We start from the raw sequence: 21,790 nt of genomic DNA on the forward strand, positions 1-21,790 counted from the left end.
CTGGTCTCTCCATATCCAGACTACTTTCTCACTAATAGGGTACTCGTTCTATATCACAGACTGTATTGTGTCTCTTTTCTATTTAAACAATAATTTATCAAGCCCTGTTATTGGGCATTGTGCTAAGTCCTTCACATATATGTAACAGGAACGAAAACAGTTAACATTTTTACCAGTTGTTTTGGCATCTGCATTTTAAGCTCTTTCATCGAGGAGACTCGAATGGACCACTTGGTTATCTAAGTCTGAGAATCAGAGCCTCCTCCAGAAAAAAGGTGAAGCCACTGGGAACTAAAATCTTTTGTTTAATGAAGTAAAAAAGCTTGTCTTCCTTGGGTGGAAAGATTTACAATTTTTCTAATTTCTTAATTTTCTAATTTTTGGTTCTTTTGAGAGTGAGCAGAGACAGATGTTAGCGTCTTGGGACTCACAGAGGAGAGAGGGATTTTGATCTTAGAGGGAACAGGTAAGAGGCTCAAGTGGAAAGAGCCACTAAGAGATCCCCTGGTTAGAGGGCAGAGCTGATGAATTTTAAAAAGTCAAGTTTGATATCATAGTGTAAGTTATTTCCCATTTGGTGCTGTAATAACCCTTGTTTAACTGATTTGCCCAGGCACGACTGAAGTAGAAATGTAAAGCTTATCCTCTTTTCCCATCTCCCTGTCACAACTGCCCTTCTCTCACTTTACAAAAGGCATACCTTTTACCCACGTGGGATTTAACTATATAGTACACACTACTCTAGGGTATAAAACTGCTGGGAAACCAAGGGGACACTTCCAAATATTGGTGTCCAACTTGGTTCTAATGAATAGGTAACAAATCCCTTTGCAAGATAGCTGGTTTCCAATTCTTTACTTTCAGTAAAATTAATTAATTGTTGGTTCATTATTAAAATAATTTTTAATGACAAGTTATTACGTAAGTTTTGGTATGTTACAGAAATGAGTTCAAATAAGTAAGTGATATAGTATATGGTAAAGAATTAATCTTGCCCAAAGAGAGGGCTGGCCTTTGCCTTTGGCTCCTGGGAGGTAATTTAAACTTTTGAAATGTCCTGCCTGATAACAGTGTCTTTGTCTACCTGGGGGCCTTGGGCCACACCAGATAGTCTATGCTATCAATGTGATTTATGGAGGGGGCTTTGAGTCATGTGGTATCAGCCAGACCTCTGGAGGGGTGAAAACTAAGGTCAGCCACAGAGGTAAACAACCATATCTATATGACTGCACTGCAATAACTCTGGACTCTGAGGCTCAAGTGAATTTCCCTGATTGGCAATGCTTCATGCATGTGATCACACACTGCTGCCAGGAGAATTCAGTGCTGTCCAGAATTCCATGGGGAGAGGAAAACTGGAACCTCTGCACGTGGAACTCTCCTGGAATCTGCTCTATGTGCCTCTTCCCTTGGCTGATGTTAATTTCTATCCTTTTGTTGCAATAAACCTTAACTGTGAGTATTAACAACTTTCAGTGAGTTCGGTGAGACGTGAGGAATTACTGAACCTGAGGGTGGTCTTGGGGACCACTGAACTCTGCATAAAGTTACAACGAAACTCCTGACTTTCCCATTTTCTTATTTATTTGAACAATATTTCTCAGCACTTACTTCTTTAAAAATAAAATAAGGAAAAGGACTGATGCCAAGTCCTAGCTCATTCTAGCAAGTCATATTTATCCACAAATATATGAACGAATTAAAAAGAAAAGCCTCACGTTCATTAAGATATATACATTTCCAATAAAATTTTACCTTCTGTTTCTATATATCAAAACTTATTTTTTAATCAGTTATATATTAATAATTATTAGCGACAGCATAATTCAGAATTTAAAAAATTAACATTGAGCCTAAAGTCACAGGAAAATTATTTCAAATTTTAAATCTGAACACATTTTTTTGTTGCAGAGATGTGACTTCAATGATCAACAAAAGGCTTTAAAGCATAAAAACAGTTACATTGGGAAAAAATTCTCTGGGAGAAGTAGAACATAAATAGTTTAAACAGAAAAAAGAGCCATGTAAAAACTTTCAAAAATTAATGAAGAGCTTTTGTATTTTTCAAACAAGTGATGGGAGGTATCAAATCAGTATGACTTTTAGATTTTGTTGGGTACATTTAAAAGTAGGATATAATGGCTTTATTTTGAAATGTTAATATAATACACTGGAAGTTACACTTTGCAATTACTTAAACTTAAAGGGAAAGCCTTTCCTGGATGGAATTCATGGATAGAAGACTCCAGTGGTATATATACTACAAAATCAGCAGCTTGGTTTGAAATTCTGGGACTGGTGATTTGCATTCTCAGTCTATACTCAGCACTTGTGGCATCCCCAGCCCTTCACTCACTCCTGTGTACTGCCGGAGCCAACATCTGCTCATCTTCCACATCACCTTCTGCACTGCCTCAGCACAACTGCAGACTCCACTGACAGCACAGCGGGTGTTTCATTCATCTTTGTACCCTCTATATCCCATAGTGCTTTGCATATAATAGGTACTGAAAATTTTTTAATTGAAATACAATAATTTGAGTGTTGATAAGACACTGGTACTCATCATTTCCTGTCTTGAGATCTGTGCTTACAACTCAGCCATCATGCTGTGAGAAAGTCCAAGCTTCCTGTGAAGAAGTCCTCACAGAAAGGCCCACATGGAGAAGAATTAAGGCTCCTGGTCCATGGTCCTGACTGAGCTCCCAGCTGACAGCCAGCACCACCTTGTCAAGTATGTGAATGAGCCATTTTGGAAGTACATCCTTTAATACCCAGTGAATCTACCCCAACCAATACCATGTGAAATAGAGATAAACCTTCCTCACAAAGAACAGCCCAAATTGCAGATTCATAATTTGGTTAAGCCACTATGTTTTGGGTGGTTTGTTATACAGCAATAATAACTAGAATAGAAATAACAGACAAACATTATCTATTATTTTCTTCTAAGATGACACAGCACTTCTGCTCTAAGAAAAGAAAGCCAAGAGGGTAGAGAGTCAATATACCTAGCTTAAATGAGCACATTATTAATCCCAATTTAGTAGAGAAGCTGCACTGAAATAAGGAAGGAAAGGGTGATTAGACTGCAAAATGGAATGATACAGAAGAAGGGAAAAAATGACAAATCAACTTCTCAGACTTTCAGCACTAGGAGAAGCAAAGTAAAAAGGCATGCTACTCTGCAAAGTAACATACGGATGGTCACCCCTCAAGGAGCAAAGAGACTTGCTTTAGGAAAGAATCTGATCTTCATAATTAGAAGAAATTCTTTAGTCCAATCTCTTGTTTTATAATTGAAAAATAAGATCCCTAGAGAAGCAAAGCAACCAGGTCATGCAGGGCGTGAGTCCAAGGTCTGCCATTCCATTACACTGCTTTACCAGAGTCTTGCTTTGAATTGACAGGCAAAACCTGCCACCTCAGACTATGGGGGCGAGAGAGCAGGCGAATGATTCCTGTATTACACAGTAAAAAAGGAGTTGTCCCACCTCCCATGAAAAAGAATAATATTCCCAGATTTTTAAGCAGAAGTCCAATCTGAGAGCCATGGAGATGAAAGTATGAGAGTAAGAAAAATCAAATCAAGGGGATGGATGCAGCAATATTTGGGGTTACTTCACTGCAGATAACTCGTTATCGATTCAAAAGAGGGAGTTCCATGGAAAGTGCTATTTGAAGAAAGCAGACTAGAATATAATGAAGTAGAATGAAGGTAATGTGAAGAGCATATCATTCTTTTATCTCCTTTTTTCTTCATCAAATATTTCAGTTGGTTTCACACTGGCAAATTCCAGAAGGCTCTAGCTATACTACCAGAAAGTGTTAACTAGTAAAGGCCTTACCCTTCTGTTGGTCACTCACTTACTTCTCTCATGGAGAGTAAGCCCTTGCCACATCATTTATTATACTCCCATGGAAGACAAAGCACCTACAATGCCAAGAAGTGGATGAGTGTAGAACTCTGGGATGCTTTTATCCATATTTTGGAGATGATAATACTTGTTTCCATAATATAATTTTATTATTTTATTAAAATAAACTTATTCACTGACAAATGGATTTCATCCAGATCTTAGGTTCATAAATTATTATTTGTAATCTCTATGATAAATCAACTAAAACTAAACTAAAATTCTCTTGTAATTTCTCTAGAAAAATAACATGAATATGAAAAGTGAACACGGCACAGGGTATTACACTGTATGGTTGAGTTAATAAAAGGCAGAGCACATGAAGCTTACAAATGAGACACAATCTTGCTACTTAAACTGCTATCATCAAGTCAATCATCTCACTGATCTAGATAGAATGTGTCACAAGTACAGTAAGTACAATGTTTCAATTACGTTCTTTAGCTAGCATTTTGGTCCATCCTGAATCTAAGTTTCACGCAGGCTTAAAATATCAGATCATCAGAAGCCAAGCCAGAGATTTTTTTTTAACACTCAAAGCTAAGATTCAACATTCTAAAGCTGTGAAGTAGTTAAAAGACCAAATAGCAACTAAAAAACTAATTTGTGTTGACTTGGGTAGAAACAGTCATTTTTCAAAATTCTTGAAATAGACAATCAAGACCTCTGTTTGTGTAGGGGCCATATAGTGATTCAATAAGTACATAAAAAGGAATGGCAACTTAGATTATGTCTTTGATATCACGTTAGTTGAAGTTCTTAGTGAGAAAGCTACTCAGAGCTATCACCAAAAAGATTGAGACTTGAACTGTTACCAAAGCACACACATAATAAATTAAGTAACATATTTATACCCCAAAACTATCATTTCATTAGATTGGGAGGTTATGATGAAACACATAAAACATTCACACTCACACTTTTTTTTATTCTTTATATTGGTGATTCGCAACTTTGGTATGTATCAGAATCATCTGGGAAACTTACAAAAAATCTAGGTACTTGGACTCCCCCCACACTGAATCAGAATCTGCTCCAGCATTTCTGTTTTTTATCAAATTACCCAGGCAATTCTGATACAAACCACAGTATAAAGGATAAGTATTATTTAATCACAGTTTATATGGTCAACTATCGTTTTCTAATATATTAACAGAGGAACTGCTGCAATCTCTCCCTCTCTATACACACACACACACACAGACACACACAGACACACTCTTGTACTCTTTTTAAATGTTGAGGGACACAAGGTAATTTCAGTAAGGACAATTCATTTTTCTGGGCCAGTGTTAAAAGCCTAGGTGAATTTAACGTGGCAGGGACAGAAAAGGAAAAGAGCTGCACGAGGCTACGTTGGCACTTTTTGGAAGGTAAGGGACAGAGAACAGGAACTTAGGAAGAGAGAAGTAAAAAATTCCCTCTTACTAGAGTTCTCATTATAGAAAAATGAAAGCATGATATAACAGTCCTTCCATCTATCTAGTTTTAAAAATTAAAAAAATATGGAGCAACTTTAATAATTTTAAAAGAATTTGATATAAAGAAGTTCATAGCTGAGTAACTGCTCAGAAAGCACAATCTGTAACAGAGTAAGACGTATAAAGCCCAGATACTGTGGTAGCAGAGCTCATTCTTCTAACTGTGCTGGTCAAGAATCATGAGGTATATCCATTATGGTACCTCTAGTTTCTAGTCAGAAGATCAGAAATTTCACTCTTTTCCAACATTTAAGAATGCTATCTCAAGGAAAGGCCTTACATGCCGCTATTACTGCCAAAAGTATACAAAAGGTTTCTAAAACTGGTAACAAAGATCAAGAGATCTATTCCTCATGCTTACCTAGGACTCAAAACTTCTTTTCTACAATGAATTGGAGCCTTTATACAAATAGTAAAATAAATCCCAAGAGATGGTAAATATTTACCTGGTCCCTGTTGTTGATGTTTGAATAAGGTAACTGTCCAGTCATCAATTCATACAGAACAATCCCAAAGGCATATACATCTGATTGAAAGCTATACGGGTTTTTATCTTGCATTCTGATTACTTCTGGTGCCTGTGAGAACATAAAAAAATACATATTCTTGTTTATTCTTCACTTTAACTGAATAAAGACTGAAAACGAAACTATTATAATTCCCAGAACAATGCTTTTATCATTAATAACCCATCTAATATGTAATCAATTCTCTTATTAATGGTCAAAGAAATAAAACTGATTAAGAAAGATAAAGAAAAAAAGACGCTCCATAAATTCTGAAAGAGGCAATTAGCTGAGATTCCACATACTTTACTAAGATTTTATAAATTTTATCAGCCATCGTCTTCCTGCACAAAATGCTCTCATTGTCATTTGAATTCTTCCCATGACTTACCCTATAAAGAATCAGTTCCCACTTTCCACTTCTGATTCAGCAAAGAAATACCAGACCTGTGGTTATAAGATGTCTCGGAGTAGCACAACCACTATGTAAGCGCCTTAGAATTTAAGTTTTCCCATTGATACAAATGATTCTCCTCATCTCAGGGCATCTTAGACAACAATGGTAAAATTTCAAGACTGATAAATGCAAATCCCTTTCTTACCTCCAAAAGCAATATAATCATGCCATTAACAAAAGCAACAGGCAGCAGGTAGATTTATAAGATGGTATAAGGAATCTTTTGGTTGCTGCTTCTTAAGCAAAGATACAGACCTGGTCATATTTGCTACATTTTTACACATTTCAGTCACTGTATTCTACCACTAGATTTCTTATTGGCTGTTTACATGAAATGCAATAAATGGTTGGTTAAATACTAGCTTAAAACAGTTCTTTGACCTTCCTTGAATCTTCTCTATTGTTCCATTTGCAAGGGATTAGAGGAATTGCAGGGTACTAATAAAAATGTTGTGAAAACACTAATTTGATACCAAAATCAGGACTAACTTCATAAAAAATGGCTGAAAGACCTGGAACAAGATTTCTGTTATTGGCAAGGTAAGGCAGGTGAGACTCTCTCACATGGCAGGCAGAATCACCTGTGCAGCCTTTAACCTCAATGTCCAGACTACATTCCAGCCCGATAATATAACATCAGAATCTGGGGATGGGATCCAAGCATTGCTAGCTTTTAAAGTTCCCCAGATGGTTTTAATGTCCAACCAAGGTTAAGAACCACTGACGGAAGATGTGTGGGAGAACCTGATGAGAGTCAAAGGATGGGAGATGAAGGAAAAGGGTGTATCTACTTGCTTTTTCATACATTTTATTGATAACTGCTTTCAGTAATACAGGACAAAAAAACACACACAGAACTGTGATGTAATGAACAAACCAGAATAACTACAGACATAATTTTCAAAGCCAGGACACAATTTTTGTGAGGGACAGAGTAATAAATCAGTTGAAGAACTGTCTTTTTAAAATTTAGTTTTACCTCACTCTTGTTGGTAGATGGCTTGATAAAAAGCTGTGTGTCATCTATTTACAGGAAATGCATGCTTGATACTCAATAAACTTAGGGATTTAACTTGTAAAACTTTTCACAAAGGTTTCTTTCTCCTCTAAGATATAAATAAAACAAGGTTGAGCAGACTATTGTAAATAATTCAGAGACTTATATAACCCTGGTTCTGACAACACTCTTCTCTCCTAGTCTCTGGATGTTCCATATTTGTTTCTGAAGGCACTATCAACACACAAGGATTTATTCAACAATTAAGCGTCCTATTGCCAATCTCTTGCCTTAAAGCTCAGCTTGGTGGAATAAAGGATGAACTCATCTACTCAGGTATCAAAAAAAAAAGAAATTAGAAGAAAATATAAAACTTCATGTATTATAATTGACTAACTGTATAAAGTTTTTGAAAAAGGACAAACCTGGAGACCTGACTGAGCCTAACTGTCCCACACTATTTAAAATAATACACCTTTAAAACATGTATCAATTGTTTTCTTTATAACTTTAGGTGTTGTAATTTCACTACTTAAAATCTGCTTTTCCTCCTCTTCTTGGGATACACTGTCATCTTTGTTAAAAGGTGTGCCTTAAAGGTGCTTAAGATCCAGATTATAATTATTAATTAGACTCTTGTTTATAATTATTAAAACAGTTAAACATATATTAAAGAAAAAAAATCTAGCTAACTCTAATTGCTGACTCTTAGAAATAGAAAAGGTGGTGGAAATCCACTAATCCAACCCAATGTTAAAGATGGAGAGACGTGGAGGAGGTTAAGAGTCAAACATAGCACTGGAGCACAACTCTCCTACACTAAGTCCAATGCCCTCCCTCCACCTTGCCACTTGCCCTAATTCCAGTTATTATTACAAGAAATCATAGCTGAATCTAACCCTAGGCTTATCTTGGTCAATTCAGAATCCTACCTTGGAATCTCTTTTCTTTTTTGGTGAGGAAGATTGGCCCTGAGCTAACATCTGTTTCCAATCTTCCTCGTTTTGCTCAAGGAAGATTATCGTTGAGCTAATGTCTATACCAATCTTCCTCTAATTTATGTGGGATGCCTGCCACAGCATGGCTTGACAAGCAGGGTTAGGTCTGCACCCAGGATCCAAACCTGCAAACCCCGGGGCTGCCAAAGTGGAGTGTGTGAACTTAGCTCCTGGAATTCCCCTCTTGGGGACTGCTACAGAGTTCAGGGAAGTTAGGCCAACGTGGCTTTGAAAGCCCTTGCAGCTTTTCTCCTTTCAGCAAGCTGTTTCAAAGTCCTAGTGCAGGTTCAGTTAACTACAGCTTACAATTGCACTAACAGTTCTGGGTCACCCTGTATTCAACTTCTAAACAGTGGTTCTCAAACTTTTTGGTCTCATGACTCCTCCAGTCTTGGAAATTACTGAGGACCCCAAGGAGCTTTTGTTTATGTGGATTGTATCTGTGGATATTTATCACATTAAAACTTAACTAAGAAACTGTTAAAATATTTATTAATTCATTTAAATAAGAAAACAACCATTAGATGTTAACACAGATGACCCATTTTTAATATAAAGTAACTACATTTTCAAAACAAAAAAAATGTTTAGTAAGAACAGTAAAGCAATTCTTTTTGACTGTCTGGTTTAACAGCAGCCAGCTGGAGTCACATATTTGCTTCTGCATTCAATCTGTTGTGATGTGTTCTTCTGGTTGAAGAATATGAAGAAAATGCTGGTCTCACACAGGGATGACCTTGGGGGCCTGTGAAAGGGTCTCAGGGACCCTTTTGAGAACTGCTAGCTTAGAGAACAATTCCTATGACTGCCCTTTTCAGTCTGCTGAAAGTAACTGCAAAGAAGTTCCCTTCTTCCATCCAACTTCTCTTTCTTCTTTTCCACAAAGCAGAAACAGGAATAAAGAAAGAGAAAGAGTGAGCTATGCAGGACAGCACTAGGCTGACAGTGTTAAAAATCTACTGGTGTTTTTTTTGGTCTTTCCTCTCCCAGCTGCCCCATAATTATATGGTTCTTTCTAGTCTAAAGGAAGCAACTTTCCAATTTGAGCTTAAATAAGATTGTGAAACAGTCTTTCTTTTAACAGGAGTAGTTCTCTAAGCAAGACCTTAACAATGGCTGCAGATCACACCTGTTTAAATTGCATACTTTTTTTTTAAACAGGGTACACAGGACATTTTGAATGCAAAATATTTTAAAGAGACAATCCTGAATAAAATTTAAAGTGTTTATAAAATACATATTTTTTCTATGAAATATCCTGAAACTGGTCTCATAATATTCTTTTTAAAGATAAAGAAAGAAGTTAAAACCTATTTACATAAAAGATAAGACCAACATTGACTTTTGTGAATATTGAGGACTATGAAAATACAATAGTTGAAACCTTTAGTGACTTTCTAGTAACTCAGCAGCATCTCAGGGTCCAAAAATTCACTTAATAGAGAAACAGCCTCAATTCTTACCATCCACAAAATGGATCCAGACAACTGTTCAAACTGATGGGACCCACTCCATCGAGATTTCACTGTGGCTAGACCAAAATCACCTATTTTTACTGTGAGGTCTTCATGAAGAAAAATATCTGAGGTGTAATAAGTAAAGGAAAACAATAGATCTCATTTTCTTATCAGAGCAAGCATTATGAAAATTTTAGACAAGAGATCTAATTTCTATAATTCTATATCACATTCTTTAAATAAAAAAGTATAGTACGTCTCATTTCCTCTTAAAGTGCTTCATATTTCCTCTTAAAGTTAACAAATATGCTTTAAAAAATAACTAGTTCTTTTTGGCCTCTATGACTTGCTTACAAGATTTTGGGGGCTTGAAATGTGGTAGGATGAGGTGAGATGCTTTCCTAAGTTAAGTTTATTTAGACTTGAGTAATACAGACCCAAATATTCTTTTGGCACTACCGGGAAAGCCCTAAAGGCTCTTCACTGGAATGAAGACGGCTGGCAGACAGGACCTTAATCTGGATTTATGGAAGAGGAAAGATGATGCTTTTCTCATCTCACTTTTACGTAACTTAGAGCCTTCAGTTATATCTCAAATACTGCTGAGCAAGGTCAGAGCACTGAAACAAACCAGCAGATAGCTACAAAACTATCCATTTTATGGCGCTGATAGACTGTAGCAAGCAATCAAAGAGTCCTACTATCATAAAGACTTGATGGATTTTTTTGTAATGCTCAATCACTCAGAAACCAAAGGCAGGTCATAGCACCTTGCTCTAGTATACTCTCATGCAAACCCATTTATTAATTCTCTTTACAGTATATTGAACTTAGCATGAAAACTGTTTTTACATAGAGTGAAGACAAAAATGAAGAAAAAGTCAGGATGTTTTCAAACTTCGCGGACAAATTTCAGGAAGGATACTATTACTCTTGAGGTCTCTGTGGATGATTGACTTGGCGTGTAAGTAACTGAAAAACAAAACATCATTTTAACCTGAGTAGGACTGAAGACTCTGGCCTCAAAATCTATAGAACATATTTAGGGGTGTAAATAAAGACACTTAAAGTCACGATACGTCTGTAAACTATAACATTGTGATAACCCGTTTACATAAGAAATATTCAAATAGACTGTAAATGAATTTAGAATTACAGGAACATATTATTATTGTGATACAGCCAAAACCTTATTTTCTATTAAAAGACTTTGCTTTATCTTTTACTATTTACCAATACAAACCTTTCACTCCAGTCAAGCCTATTTATCCACGTCCTTTAAATATACCTTGATATTTAATTCCACCTTTATAATCAGTGCTCCCCACTACCCCTATCCCCCAAATTAGCTTTCATTCCATTCTCCACCTATTCATACCTATCCTTTAAGACTAACTTGTGAGTGAAGCTTTCCCATGACTAACTCAACTGAAAGTGATCTTTCACCAATTATTGTACAGCTTGATCCATGTATTTTTTTCATATATTTTCTCATACGCCTATGTTCACTTTCTATTTAGAATGTAAACTCCAGTAGAATATGGAAGTTTGACTGATAAAGCCATTTTTGAAAGTAGTAGTATATAGTCTTAAAATACCTTCTTAAAACTAGTGAGGAACCAACTTCCTCTATAATGGCCAGAGGGAATCTATTTTAAAGTCAATGATAAGTTTAAACCACCTAGGTTATTCGTAAAGACTGCGTTAGTTGAGTTCATTGAGGGAAAGGGCTGTGTCTAGTTTATTTCTGTTTAGTCCCAGTGCCTAGTATGGTGCCTCGCATGTGCTAAGTATTCAATACAGACCAACCACAATGAGATACATATAATGTCCTTGTCAAGGTTACTTTTCTTCACTTAATACTGGAGAGAAGCAATATATGAGACTTCTGAAATTTGGCAATGACCATTAGGAAATAAATTTTGCCTTAAAATGAGATTTCAAAATCCAAACGGTATAATCAAAATTATGTAATGAACACTGTCGAAAATGGAAGATTTTCAAATACTTAAGATGCTTTTTCATATTCATTTAAACTTCCTCATTCTCGCAGAGATCAAGATTTGGAAACTTCCTTTCTCAGACAAAACTCTGATTTCAAGTTACTGTTCATACAAAGTAACCCTTTCTCCAATTACGCTCTTAACGTCACACTGTTTGTTTCCTTCACAGCATCACCACAATCTAAAATTATCTTGCTGTCATGGCTTTCTAGGCCCACTGTTGTTCCACTACATCATGTTGTCACTCTTCCATTGAAAGAAAATGTGATGTTAGTTCTAAGGCCTTTTCTGCTTAAAAAGTTCTGCAGTGACATAGGTAAAAACAGATGGAGAAAAATGGGTCTCAATCAAAAGTTTTTCCAAAATGAGGAGACCTTATCTCCATTAGAAAGGAAGGGGGATAAACCGTGATGGTGGTGGGGGAGCTCGGTGCTTCAGTCAGGATCTGATATTTAGTGCACAGAAGAGACGCTGGTCTTTGAAAAGAGGTTCTGTCTCCTTTGAAATTAAAAACAACAACAAAATGGTGGTCCATATGAAAATATGGAGGCATGATGAAGTTACAAGAAGGGTAGATAAAGATGTTTTTGAAGGATGGTGTCAATCTTTTCACAAATAAGATACAAAGAAATACAGCAAAAATAAGGTAGATAGAAATGTAACTGGGGGGTTGAGGTGAGAAAATTTCTGACCAGGAAAGTATAAGATAACTAACAAGATATAAATATAATTGCTGAGCTAGTGATAGAACCCTAGTAGAAGTTGGATAGCATAAATCTATTATAGGCCAAAGTTGTGTGCATAGAGCTGCAACCTGAAATAACACCACCTTATCCCTCTATAAATCTTTACTGTTTACAAACTTCTTTCCTAACTTTTATCTCATTTAATAATTCTCTTTCTGTAACATCTCTATAAAAAAGGCAGCAAAAGAGCACACACCTGTAGAGAATTGAGGAGTTGACTGGACTGGTATGATGGTGGTGACATGATGTGATTTTATCCAAAATGGTTTCAAATTAGTCTCCCTTCCACTTTGATGCCCTCCATTCCCCCTCAGAATCATAATGTGGAAAGTGAGCAAGATTGAAAGGAATGACATTGTGCTACTCCTGTGTAGTCACTAGTCATTTATCACTTTAAAATAATTAAAATCCCTAATAAGCGGAGTTCACAAATTTTTCAGTTCTGTATAGTGGCTTAAATTCTATTTTTACTTCAATTTTTCAGTCTCTCTCACTTTTAAAAACTCAAGTTTATTGAGGTAGAACTTGTATACCACACAAAATGCACCCAATTTTTATGTACATTTTAACAAGTTTTGACAAATATATACGCTTGTGTAATGACCAGCTGCAGTCAAGGTGAAGAACATCTATCACCCCCAAAAGTTTCTTCATACGTTTCTGCAATTAATAACACCCCACTTCCTCAGGCTCAGGCAATCATTTTTTTTTTAAGGTATGTTTTTTGGTGAGGAATATCAGCCCTAAGCTAACATCTATCGCCAATCTTCCTCCTTTTGTTTTTCTCCCCAGAGCCCCAGTACATAGCTGTATATCCTCGTTGTAAGCCATTCTAGTTCTTCTGTGTGGGATACTGCCACAGCATGCCTTGATGAGCGGTGCGTAGGTCCATGCCCAGGATCCAAACTGGTGAACCCCGGGCCACTGAATCGGAGCACACGAACTTAACCACTTGGCCACAGGGCCAGCCCCCCTCAAGCAATCATTGATAATGATTTCTGTCACTAGACATTAGTTTTGCCTTTTCTAGAATTTCATATAAACAAAATCATGTGGCTTCTTTCCCTCAGCATACCAATTCTGAGATTCACACACTGGTTGCATGCAGTATTACAGCGCATGGATGTATCACAACTTACCCATTTACCTGTCGGACATTTGGGTTATTCCTGGTTTTTGGCAATTATGAAAAAGATACTATAAACATTCATGTACAAGTCTTTGTTGTTGATTTACACTTTCATTTCTTTTTGGGTAAGGAGGTAAGATTATAATTGCTCATATGGTAATTTTAACTTTAAAAGAAACTGCCAAAGTGGTTGTATCATTGAAGAGCCTTACCAGCAATGTATTAAGAGTTCTAGTCGCTCTGCATCCTTGCCAATACTTGGTATTGCTGATTTTGATTTACAGCATTCTAGTACACGTATAGTGGTGTCTTGTAGTTTTAATTTGCCTTTCCCTAATGTCTAATGATGTTGGACATCTTTGCATGTGCTTATTTGCCATTCTTATATTTTCTTTAACAAAGTATTCTAATTTTTTTTCTTGGTAAGGAAGACTGACCCTGAGCTAACATCTGTTGCCAATCTTCCTCTTTTTGCTCAAGGAAGATTGCTGCAGAGTTAACATCTGTGCCAAGCTTCCTCTATTTTGTATATGGGATGCCACCACAGCATGGCTTGATGAGTGGTGTGTAGGTCCACCCCTGGGATCCAAATGGGTGAACACTGGGCTGCCGAAGCACAGTGCGCAAACTTAACCACTAAGTCACCAGGTCAGCTCACAAAGTACTCTAATATTTTGCCCATTTTTTCACTAGGTAGTTTGTCTTACTACTGAGTTTTAAGAGTTCTTTATATGATTTGGATACAGATCTGTTATCAGATAATGTATCTTGCAAACATTTTCTTCAAGTCTGTGGCTTGTCTTTTCATTTTCTTAACAATGTCTTTCAAAAAGCAAAAGTTTTGCGTTTTGATGAAGTCCAATTTATAAATTTTTTATTTTGTAGTCCTTACTTTTTGTGTCCTAAGAAATCTTTGTCCATCTTTAGGCTACAAAAATTTTCTCCTATATTTCTTCTAGAAGTTTCAGATTTCCAGCTTTTGTCTTAGGTCTTTGATACATTTTGAGTTAATATTTACGGCTTGTGTCAGGTAAAGGTTAATGGTTTATTTATTTATTCTATTTGATATCCAGCTGTTTCAGCAACATTTATGAAAAAACTGTCCTTTCCCCATGAATTGCCTTGGCATCTTGGTCAAAAACAAAATAAAATAAAATAAAACCAAGTGACCATGGATATATGATATAGACATATGGATATATTCCCATGCTTTCTATTCTATTTTGTTGATTTGTATGTCTATCCATATGTCAATATCACACTGTCTCAACTGCTATGGCTTTATAGAAAGTTCTGAAATCTCACACTAGAAGTCCTTCAACTTTGTTCTTCTTTTTCAAAATTATCTTGGCTATTCTACCTATTGCATTTCCATATACTTTTTAGCATTAACTTGTCAATTTCTACAAAAAAGCCTGTTGAGATTTTGATTGGAATTGCACTGAATCAACAGATCAATTTGGGAAGAAGTGACATCTTAACAACATTGAGTTTTCTAGTCCATGAATGTATTTCTATGTCTTTTTTGTTTCCTAGCTGGAACCTGAATTAGAGGGTATAACCCCACTCTGGAAAATACTCTCATCATAGTTTGTAAGTAGAACACTGGCCTGAAGAGAATAAATGAGAATGTATCATAAACATGGAATATCAAGGTATTGATAGAAAAAACCATGCTATTCTTTTAAGTTCATTTCAAACGTTCACAAGCCCAAACACATAAAATCAGAAGTGTGATATTGGTTTATTTATAAGAGCAAGGTAACTCAATTGGGGAAGGATAGTCATTTCAAAAAATATTGCTGGAATAACTGGATATTCACATGGGGGAAAAAATCTTCAACTCTTATCAACTGAAAGTGGATTGAAGACTTAAAAACTAAAGCAAAAACTATAAAACTTGTATAAGAAAACATACAATTACCATCACTCTCTTGTACATGGATAGCATTTTAAAGTTTTCAGGATATTTTTACATCATTTACTTTCATAACCTTCATGATTCTTTATAAGGCAAGCAAAAAGGCAATAATTCCACTTATGCTGATGCGAAAACCAGAACCCAAAGGACTTAAAAGACATGCAGAGGCACAGTGGAAAGGGCATGTGTTTTGAGCACACAGATCTGGGTTTGAATTCCAACTATGTTACTTACTAGCCATATGACCTTGGGTACATTGCATAATCTAAGTTTTGGATTCCTAACCTGTAAAATGGAGATGATAATGTTCACCTTTACAGGTTTTTTCTTTCGTTAATTTAACATGTTTACTGAAAGCCCACCTTTTGCTAAGCAACAACTGTTCTAAGTCTTGGAGATAAAGCAGAAAATTCCTACCTACAAGGTGCTTCCCTTTTAGTATAGAAGATAGAAAATAAATGACATATCAGTAGAATATATGGTATTCTATAAGTGGGGGACAGGAAATGCTGAGTTGCAGGGGTTGTAATTTTAGGCCAGAGAAGGCCTCTTTTCAAAGGACCTTTTGAGTAAAGACTTAAAGGGGAAGGAGTGATGCAGATACAGGATGAGAACATAGCAGGCAGAGAGACTAGCAAGGGCAAAGCCCTAAGGCAGGCATGTGTTTCCTAAGTTCTAAGAATGGCAAGAAGGCAAACTGTGGCTTGGAACAGAGGGAACAAGAGGGAGGAGAGAGTAAATGAGAGAGGTAATAGAAAAGGCGGTGGGGGGAAGGAGAGTTGTGATGGTGGTCACGTTGAGAAAGGCCTATTGTAAGGACTTCGTTTTCTTTCTAAGTGAAAATGCGCAGACACTGGAGGAGCAGAGGAGTATCATAATCTGTCCTAAGTCTTAAAAGGACCACTCTGGCTGCTGCGTTGAGAATAAATTGAAGGTAGGTAAGGGTAAAAGCAGGGCACTAATCCAGGTAAGAGATAATGGGACCTTGAATCAGCATGATGTCAGAATAGGTGAAGAGAAGTTGTAAAACCAACAGGAGCTGATAAAGATTGGTTGTGTGGTGTGAGAGAGAGAGGACTCAAAGATAACTAAAAAATGTTAGACACAAGCAGCTGAAAGAACAGAGTTGCCAGTTACTGAGACAAAAATAATGTAGGAAGAACAGGTCTGAGGAAAAAGATCAGGACCTCAGTATTAGACATATTGAATTTGAGACATCCATTAGACAGTCAAATGGAGATGTTGAACAGACAGTTGGATATGACAGCCTGGAGTTCAGAAGAAATGAATTGGCTGGAGATTGGCATAGAAATGGTAATTAAATGGTATTTCAAGCCATGACACTGGATAAGATTGCCAAGGGAATGGAAATCCCAGGAGTATTCTAACATTAGAGAGGTTAAGGAGGAAGAGCTAGCTGAGAAGGAGCAAATAGCAAGTAGAAGGAAAATCAGGAGAATATGCTTTAAAGAAGCGCTTCTCGAACTTTAATATGCATAGGAATCATTTAGGGATCTTGTTAAAATGTAGACTCCGATTCAGTAGATCTGGGGTAGTACCTAAAATTCAGCATTTCTAAAAGACTCCAAGATGGTACAGATGCTACTCAGACCACATTCTGAATAGGAAGGGATTAAGAACGGGTTTCATGAAGAAGGCTGAGATTAACTGCCTTTTGATATGTCAAATAGATTGAGAACTGGGAATTTAACCTCTGGATCTAGCAACATGGTAACTATCTTATTAAGAGAGACATCAGTGGAGTCTCCAGGGGCAAAAGCCTGATTGGAGTGGGGTCCAAAATAAAAGCAGAGGAGAGAAAATTAGAGAGTGAGTACCAGCAACTCTTTGACAAGTTTTACTATAAAGGAAAGAAGGGGAATGATGTGATAGCTTGCGAGCCAAGAGGGAATAAGGAAGGGACCTCTAGAACTTTTTTATTATGAACATTTTTAAGCACAGAGAAAAGTTAAAAGAAGAGTACAATAAACTCCCCACACTCTCCACCAAGAATCAGCAATTGTCAACATTTTGCCAAATGTGCATTATAAGCAAGATGTTTTAAAACGGGAGAAAATCCAGCAGAAAAGGAAAACCTGATGATGAACAAGGGAGATTTACTCAAAAGATGTCAGTGAATAAGGAGAAAGGGGATGGGATCTAGTGCTTAAAAGGGAAGGGTTAGCTTTTACTCTTAGTGATAAGGCAGAAAAACTGAGCACAAATGTAAGTAGGTGGATAGATGTTGTGGCGGGTGCTTCTTATTTTTTTAATGAAATAGCAAGCAAAGTCATCACTTGACTGTTCTTGGAGAAGGAGTGTTGGAGGTTTGAGGATAGTGGAGGTATGACAGAGTCTAGGAGAGAGGAAGAATGAATGAACTAGGGAACTGAACATATGATTGCTCTATGACATTAAGGGCCCACTTGAGGTGCTGAAAGGATTGTTAAGTTGAAGAAGTTGCATGGTGTAAAGGTTAAGGGAATGTATTTTGGAGTCAAAGTCCTAGGGCAAATTATTTGACCTATCTAAAATATTAATGGTAATTGTCTCCTGGTGGAGTACTGGTGCTTACTTATGTTTACATTTTCTAAATTTTATAAAATGATTATGTATTTCTATAATAACTTTTGTTCTGAAATTAGAAAAAACTGAAAGAACAAAGGCTAATGTAGAAATCACTCATATTCTCACCATAATCAATCTTGCTAAAATTTTTACACATTTGTCTCTTGTCTTTTTTCAAAGTTTATACTTGTAAAAAGTATATGAAAGTAAGATATAACTCTAGAATCTTTTTTATTAAAAGACAGAAACAATGAGAATGTACTCTGGAGCCAAAGTCCTAGGGTTAGTTAAAACCCATATCTCCCTGATAGCTGTCCCCATCCGGACCACTTTTAGCCATTCCTGGAGACAACGCTACTGAGCTTGGTCCCTTCTAAACCACAGTTTAATACTTTTACATACATATATACATGACTTAAACGCAAACATAAAAAATGTTTTGTTTTTAAATTTTAAGTGGTCTCATGCTGCAGCTTGCTTTTCTTACTTGACATTATATTCTAAAGCTGATGTTGATACATATATACTTCATTTCTGCTGTACACTATTCCGTGGCAAACACATGCCAATATTTTATTTATCCACTTCCCTACTGATAGACATTTATGTTTCCAACTTTTCACTCTTACATCTTTTCCTGTAATACATCTCTTCCTGTACACATCTCTTGGAACAAAATCTGGTGTTTCTTGGGGAGTCTGCCAGGCATTTTCCATTTGAACAGATACTTCTAAAATGCCCCAGGGTGGTTGGTTGCATCAGGAGTGTCTTAGTAAGCAATTCCCCTAATCTTTACCAACACTTGATCCTGTCAGAATTTAGGCATTTTGACAATTCTAGTGGGCGAAAAATAGTATTTCTTTGTTTTGGTTTGCATTTTTCTGATTATCAGCATCCTCCTTACTATTATTGTCTTCATCTACTAGAAAATCATATACCTATCCTTTGATCAATGAGAATTATTTTCAATCGTTAATAGACTTTCACCATCTTTTCAGCTTCAATTAATCTATCTTTTAAATAGCTTTAATTATGAGTAAAGGAAGAATACTCACCTTTAAAAAAAAAGTAAATTGTGAGGACTTATCTGCAAATCATTTTTAAGCATCCTACATTCAGAATATAACACTTCTGTGTGAGCCTAACAACAGACAACTTTCTCTACGTGCCTCTTTGATTTAACATCCAGGAAATTTTCTAATAAAGCTAAATTAAAAATTATACCATAAATATTATACTGAAATTAAAAGTTCTACAAAGAAATGGCATGATGGATTGACCATTCATGAAATTTCTTTAGTAATAACATTCTTAAATATCTTGGCCCTTAGGCTGAATCAATGACTGTTAGGTGAGAAGATGATGAAGATACTACACAAACTCCGATTCCAAAGAGTAAGTCTATAATTAGCTACCATTAAAATAGCTCTGCTCTCTTCAGGTAAACCTAGAAATCGGAAATGATTTACTACTGAGGAAAGGAGGCAGAACCACACAGGAAAAATGTCACCCATCCACCATCTGCTTATATTCTGTAATCCAATAAAGGTGACACATGTGAATGATTCAACTTTCCTAATTACTAAAGGTTTTATCTTATGAATGACTGCAACCCCAGGACTTTATATAATGAGCTAGTATGCGCTTCTTCTGCTTATACCCTGTGACTTTAGAGTAAATTTTGCGAAGTAGTCAGAAAAGGTGACTTTTAACAGTATCTGGAAAATATTTAGGGGGTAGACTATTTTGAAATGAGGGTTTTGCAAAAGTACATTATTAAATGGCTATTTAAACAGTCTATTGACTTATTGGTCAGCTCGGTCTAGCTTGTTCTGCCCTTTGTGAAATGATGGTGGAGGACAGAGGAGGAAGAACTAGACTTTTCAAAGTTAAGTTTAAATAACTGCAAAGGATATAATTTCCAGTGTACTGTAAATATTAACATTTAACTTTTTTTGTTACTGGAATGTTCCTTATAAAGCATCTGTTCTTGTTTCGCGGATACAAAACCTCCTATTATCTCTGAAGAAATTGATACTTTTTTGGAGGGAGGGGTCTCTCCTCTCCTTGCATTGTGTTTGTTTATTCCTAGTTGCCGCCCCCCTCTCATCTATTTGTTTTGGGCTCTGTCACTGACATCAGAGACTTTCCCTTCAATGTCTGGTGATCCAGAGATAATCTGTCTTAGTCAGACTAAGGGACTAAAAAGCTATCTGAAAGCTTTGAGCATATAGATGGGCTTCTCGTTTTTGAACTTCCCTGTACAGTGATCTAGGTGGAATCCCTGGTGTCACTACCTTTGGGTCTTTCCTTTTGCTTGGTAAGATTCCTCAGAGAAGACTGCCCAAAGGGGAAGGTTTCCGTGCTAGCCTTCTGAAAGCCAAATGCAAAGAGAGCGCTGGGGAACTCTCCATTCATCACTCAGAAAGCAGTCACTCAATACCCATTTCTGGTACAGTATCCATGTCCGTGTCCCCAGCCCAGAGATATTTCTATTTCCCTCTCCAGAGAATAAACTTTCAGTCAACTGCCAGGGTAGGAATGGGGCAGTCACAAGTGGCATAGAGCAGGAGACGGGATTCAGAGCAGCTCTTCAGACAGGCCTTTTCATTTACATAATACCCTCCCTCCTCCGGAGATACCTGGCACTGCCAATGCCTGAGACTTTTGAGGATTCTGTGGTATAAATCAGGTTGGTTTTCATTTCCCCATTGCCAACTAATAATGATTTAGCTTTTCTGGGTGTACTAAGTCCACTATCACTTCTCCATCTACTTTCTAGCTTTTAAAATGTTGTTGCTATTGTTTCTTTCCTCTATGTTATGTCCATCTTTTCTATGTTTGTGCTTCAAAAAATTTCTTTATCATAATTTTAGTGGAGTTTCAAGAGACAGCAAAAATCAGTCACCTTAACCTAAAATCCACATAGCTATTTCAATAAGAGGATTTTCAATCTGCCAAAGCCTTCAGAAACTAAAAATGTATTGGTAGATTTAACCAGTTGCATGTTATCATCTTATAAGGAACAGAAAGGAAAAAAGAGAACTGTATCTTCTTTGGTTAATTTTAAGCTGGTAATAAAATATTCTCTGATAGAAGGCTTAAAACTTGTAACTAATACTGTTTCAGCTGTTAAAATCTAGGATGAACCAATGGGATGATCTACATTCACAGCCAGGCATTCATTATGTAGTGAGAGTTACTTAAAAATGTAAGCAAAGTATTTTGGAGTAGAGAAATAGACTGTAAAGGTTTACACTTACAGATCCAAAACTGTAAAGCAATGAGAAAATACTGCCTCTTGACTGACTGTCTCCCAGACTACAGAACTATTCCAACTTGATAGTTTTCTTCTGTACTGTCACTTCTCGTCTTAATCAACACTGGCACTTCACTACCCCATCACTGTTTCTAAAAGCAATTTTTATACTATTTTTAACTATTCCTTGCTGCCTTTTTACAGCAAAAGCCTCTTCCCTTTTATGATTTATTTGATTATTTTTCCTTTCCTTGACAGTTCTTGGTTTTGATATGAGAAGGATTTGGCTTCTCTCTTTTCTGGAAGGTACACCTATCAATACTATGCAGTTGTGTGTAACTCTTCTTTAAT

At 36.5% G+C, this 21,790-nt stretch overlaps 1 protein-coding gene across 4 annotated transcripts in view; it reads right to left on the reverse strand.

Moving 5' to 3' along the window:
• Window positions 1-21,790, reverse strand: part of BRAF (B-Raf proto-oncogene, serine/threonine kinase) — a 140,196-nt gene that overhangs the window by 10,466 nt on the left and 107,940 nt on the right. For 3 of the 4 annotated variants that reach the window (XM_046668904.1, XM_046668905.1, XM_046668903.1), the window contains 3 exons: window positions 10,739-10,785; window positions 9,820-9,938; window positions 5,845-5,976 (listed from right to left, as the gene is read on the reverse strand). In XM_046668904.1, the coding sequence (XP_046524860.1) occupies window positions 5,845-5,976; window positions 9,820-9,938; window positions 10,739-10,785 (298 nt within the window). Of the gene's footprint in view, window positions 1-5,844; window positions 5,977-8,855; window positions 9,230-9,819; window positions 9,939-10,738; window positions 10,786-21,790 lie in introns of those variants that run through there. The other variant, XM_046668906.1, reaches the window with a different exon arrangement.

Source organism: Equus quagga, chromosome 8 (assembly GCF_021613505.1).
Source record: "Equus quagga isolate Etosha38 chromosome 8, UCLA_HA_Equagga_1.0, whole genome shotgun sequence".
In the NCBI taxonomy this organism is placed as follows: Eukaryota; Metazoa; Chordata; class Mammalia; order Perissodactyla; family Equidae; genus Equus; species Equus quagga.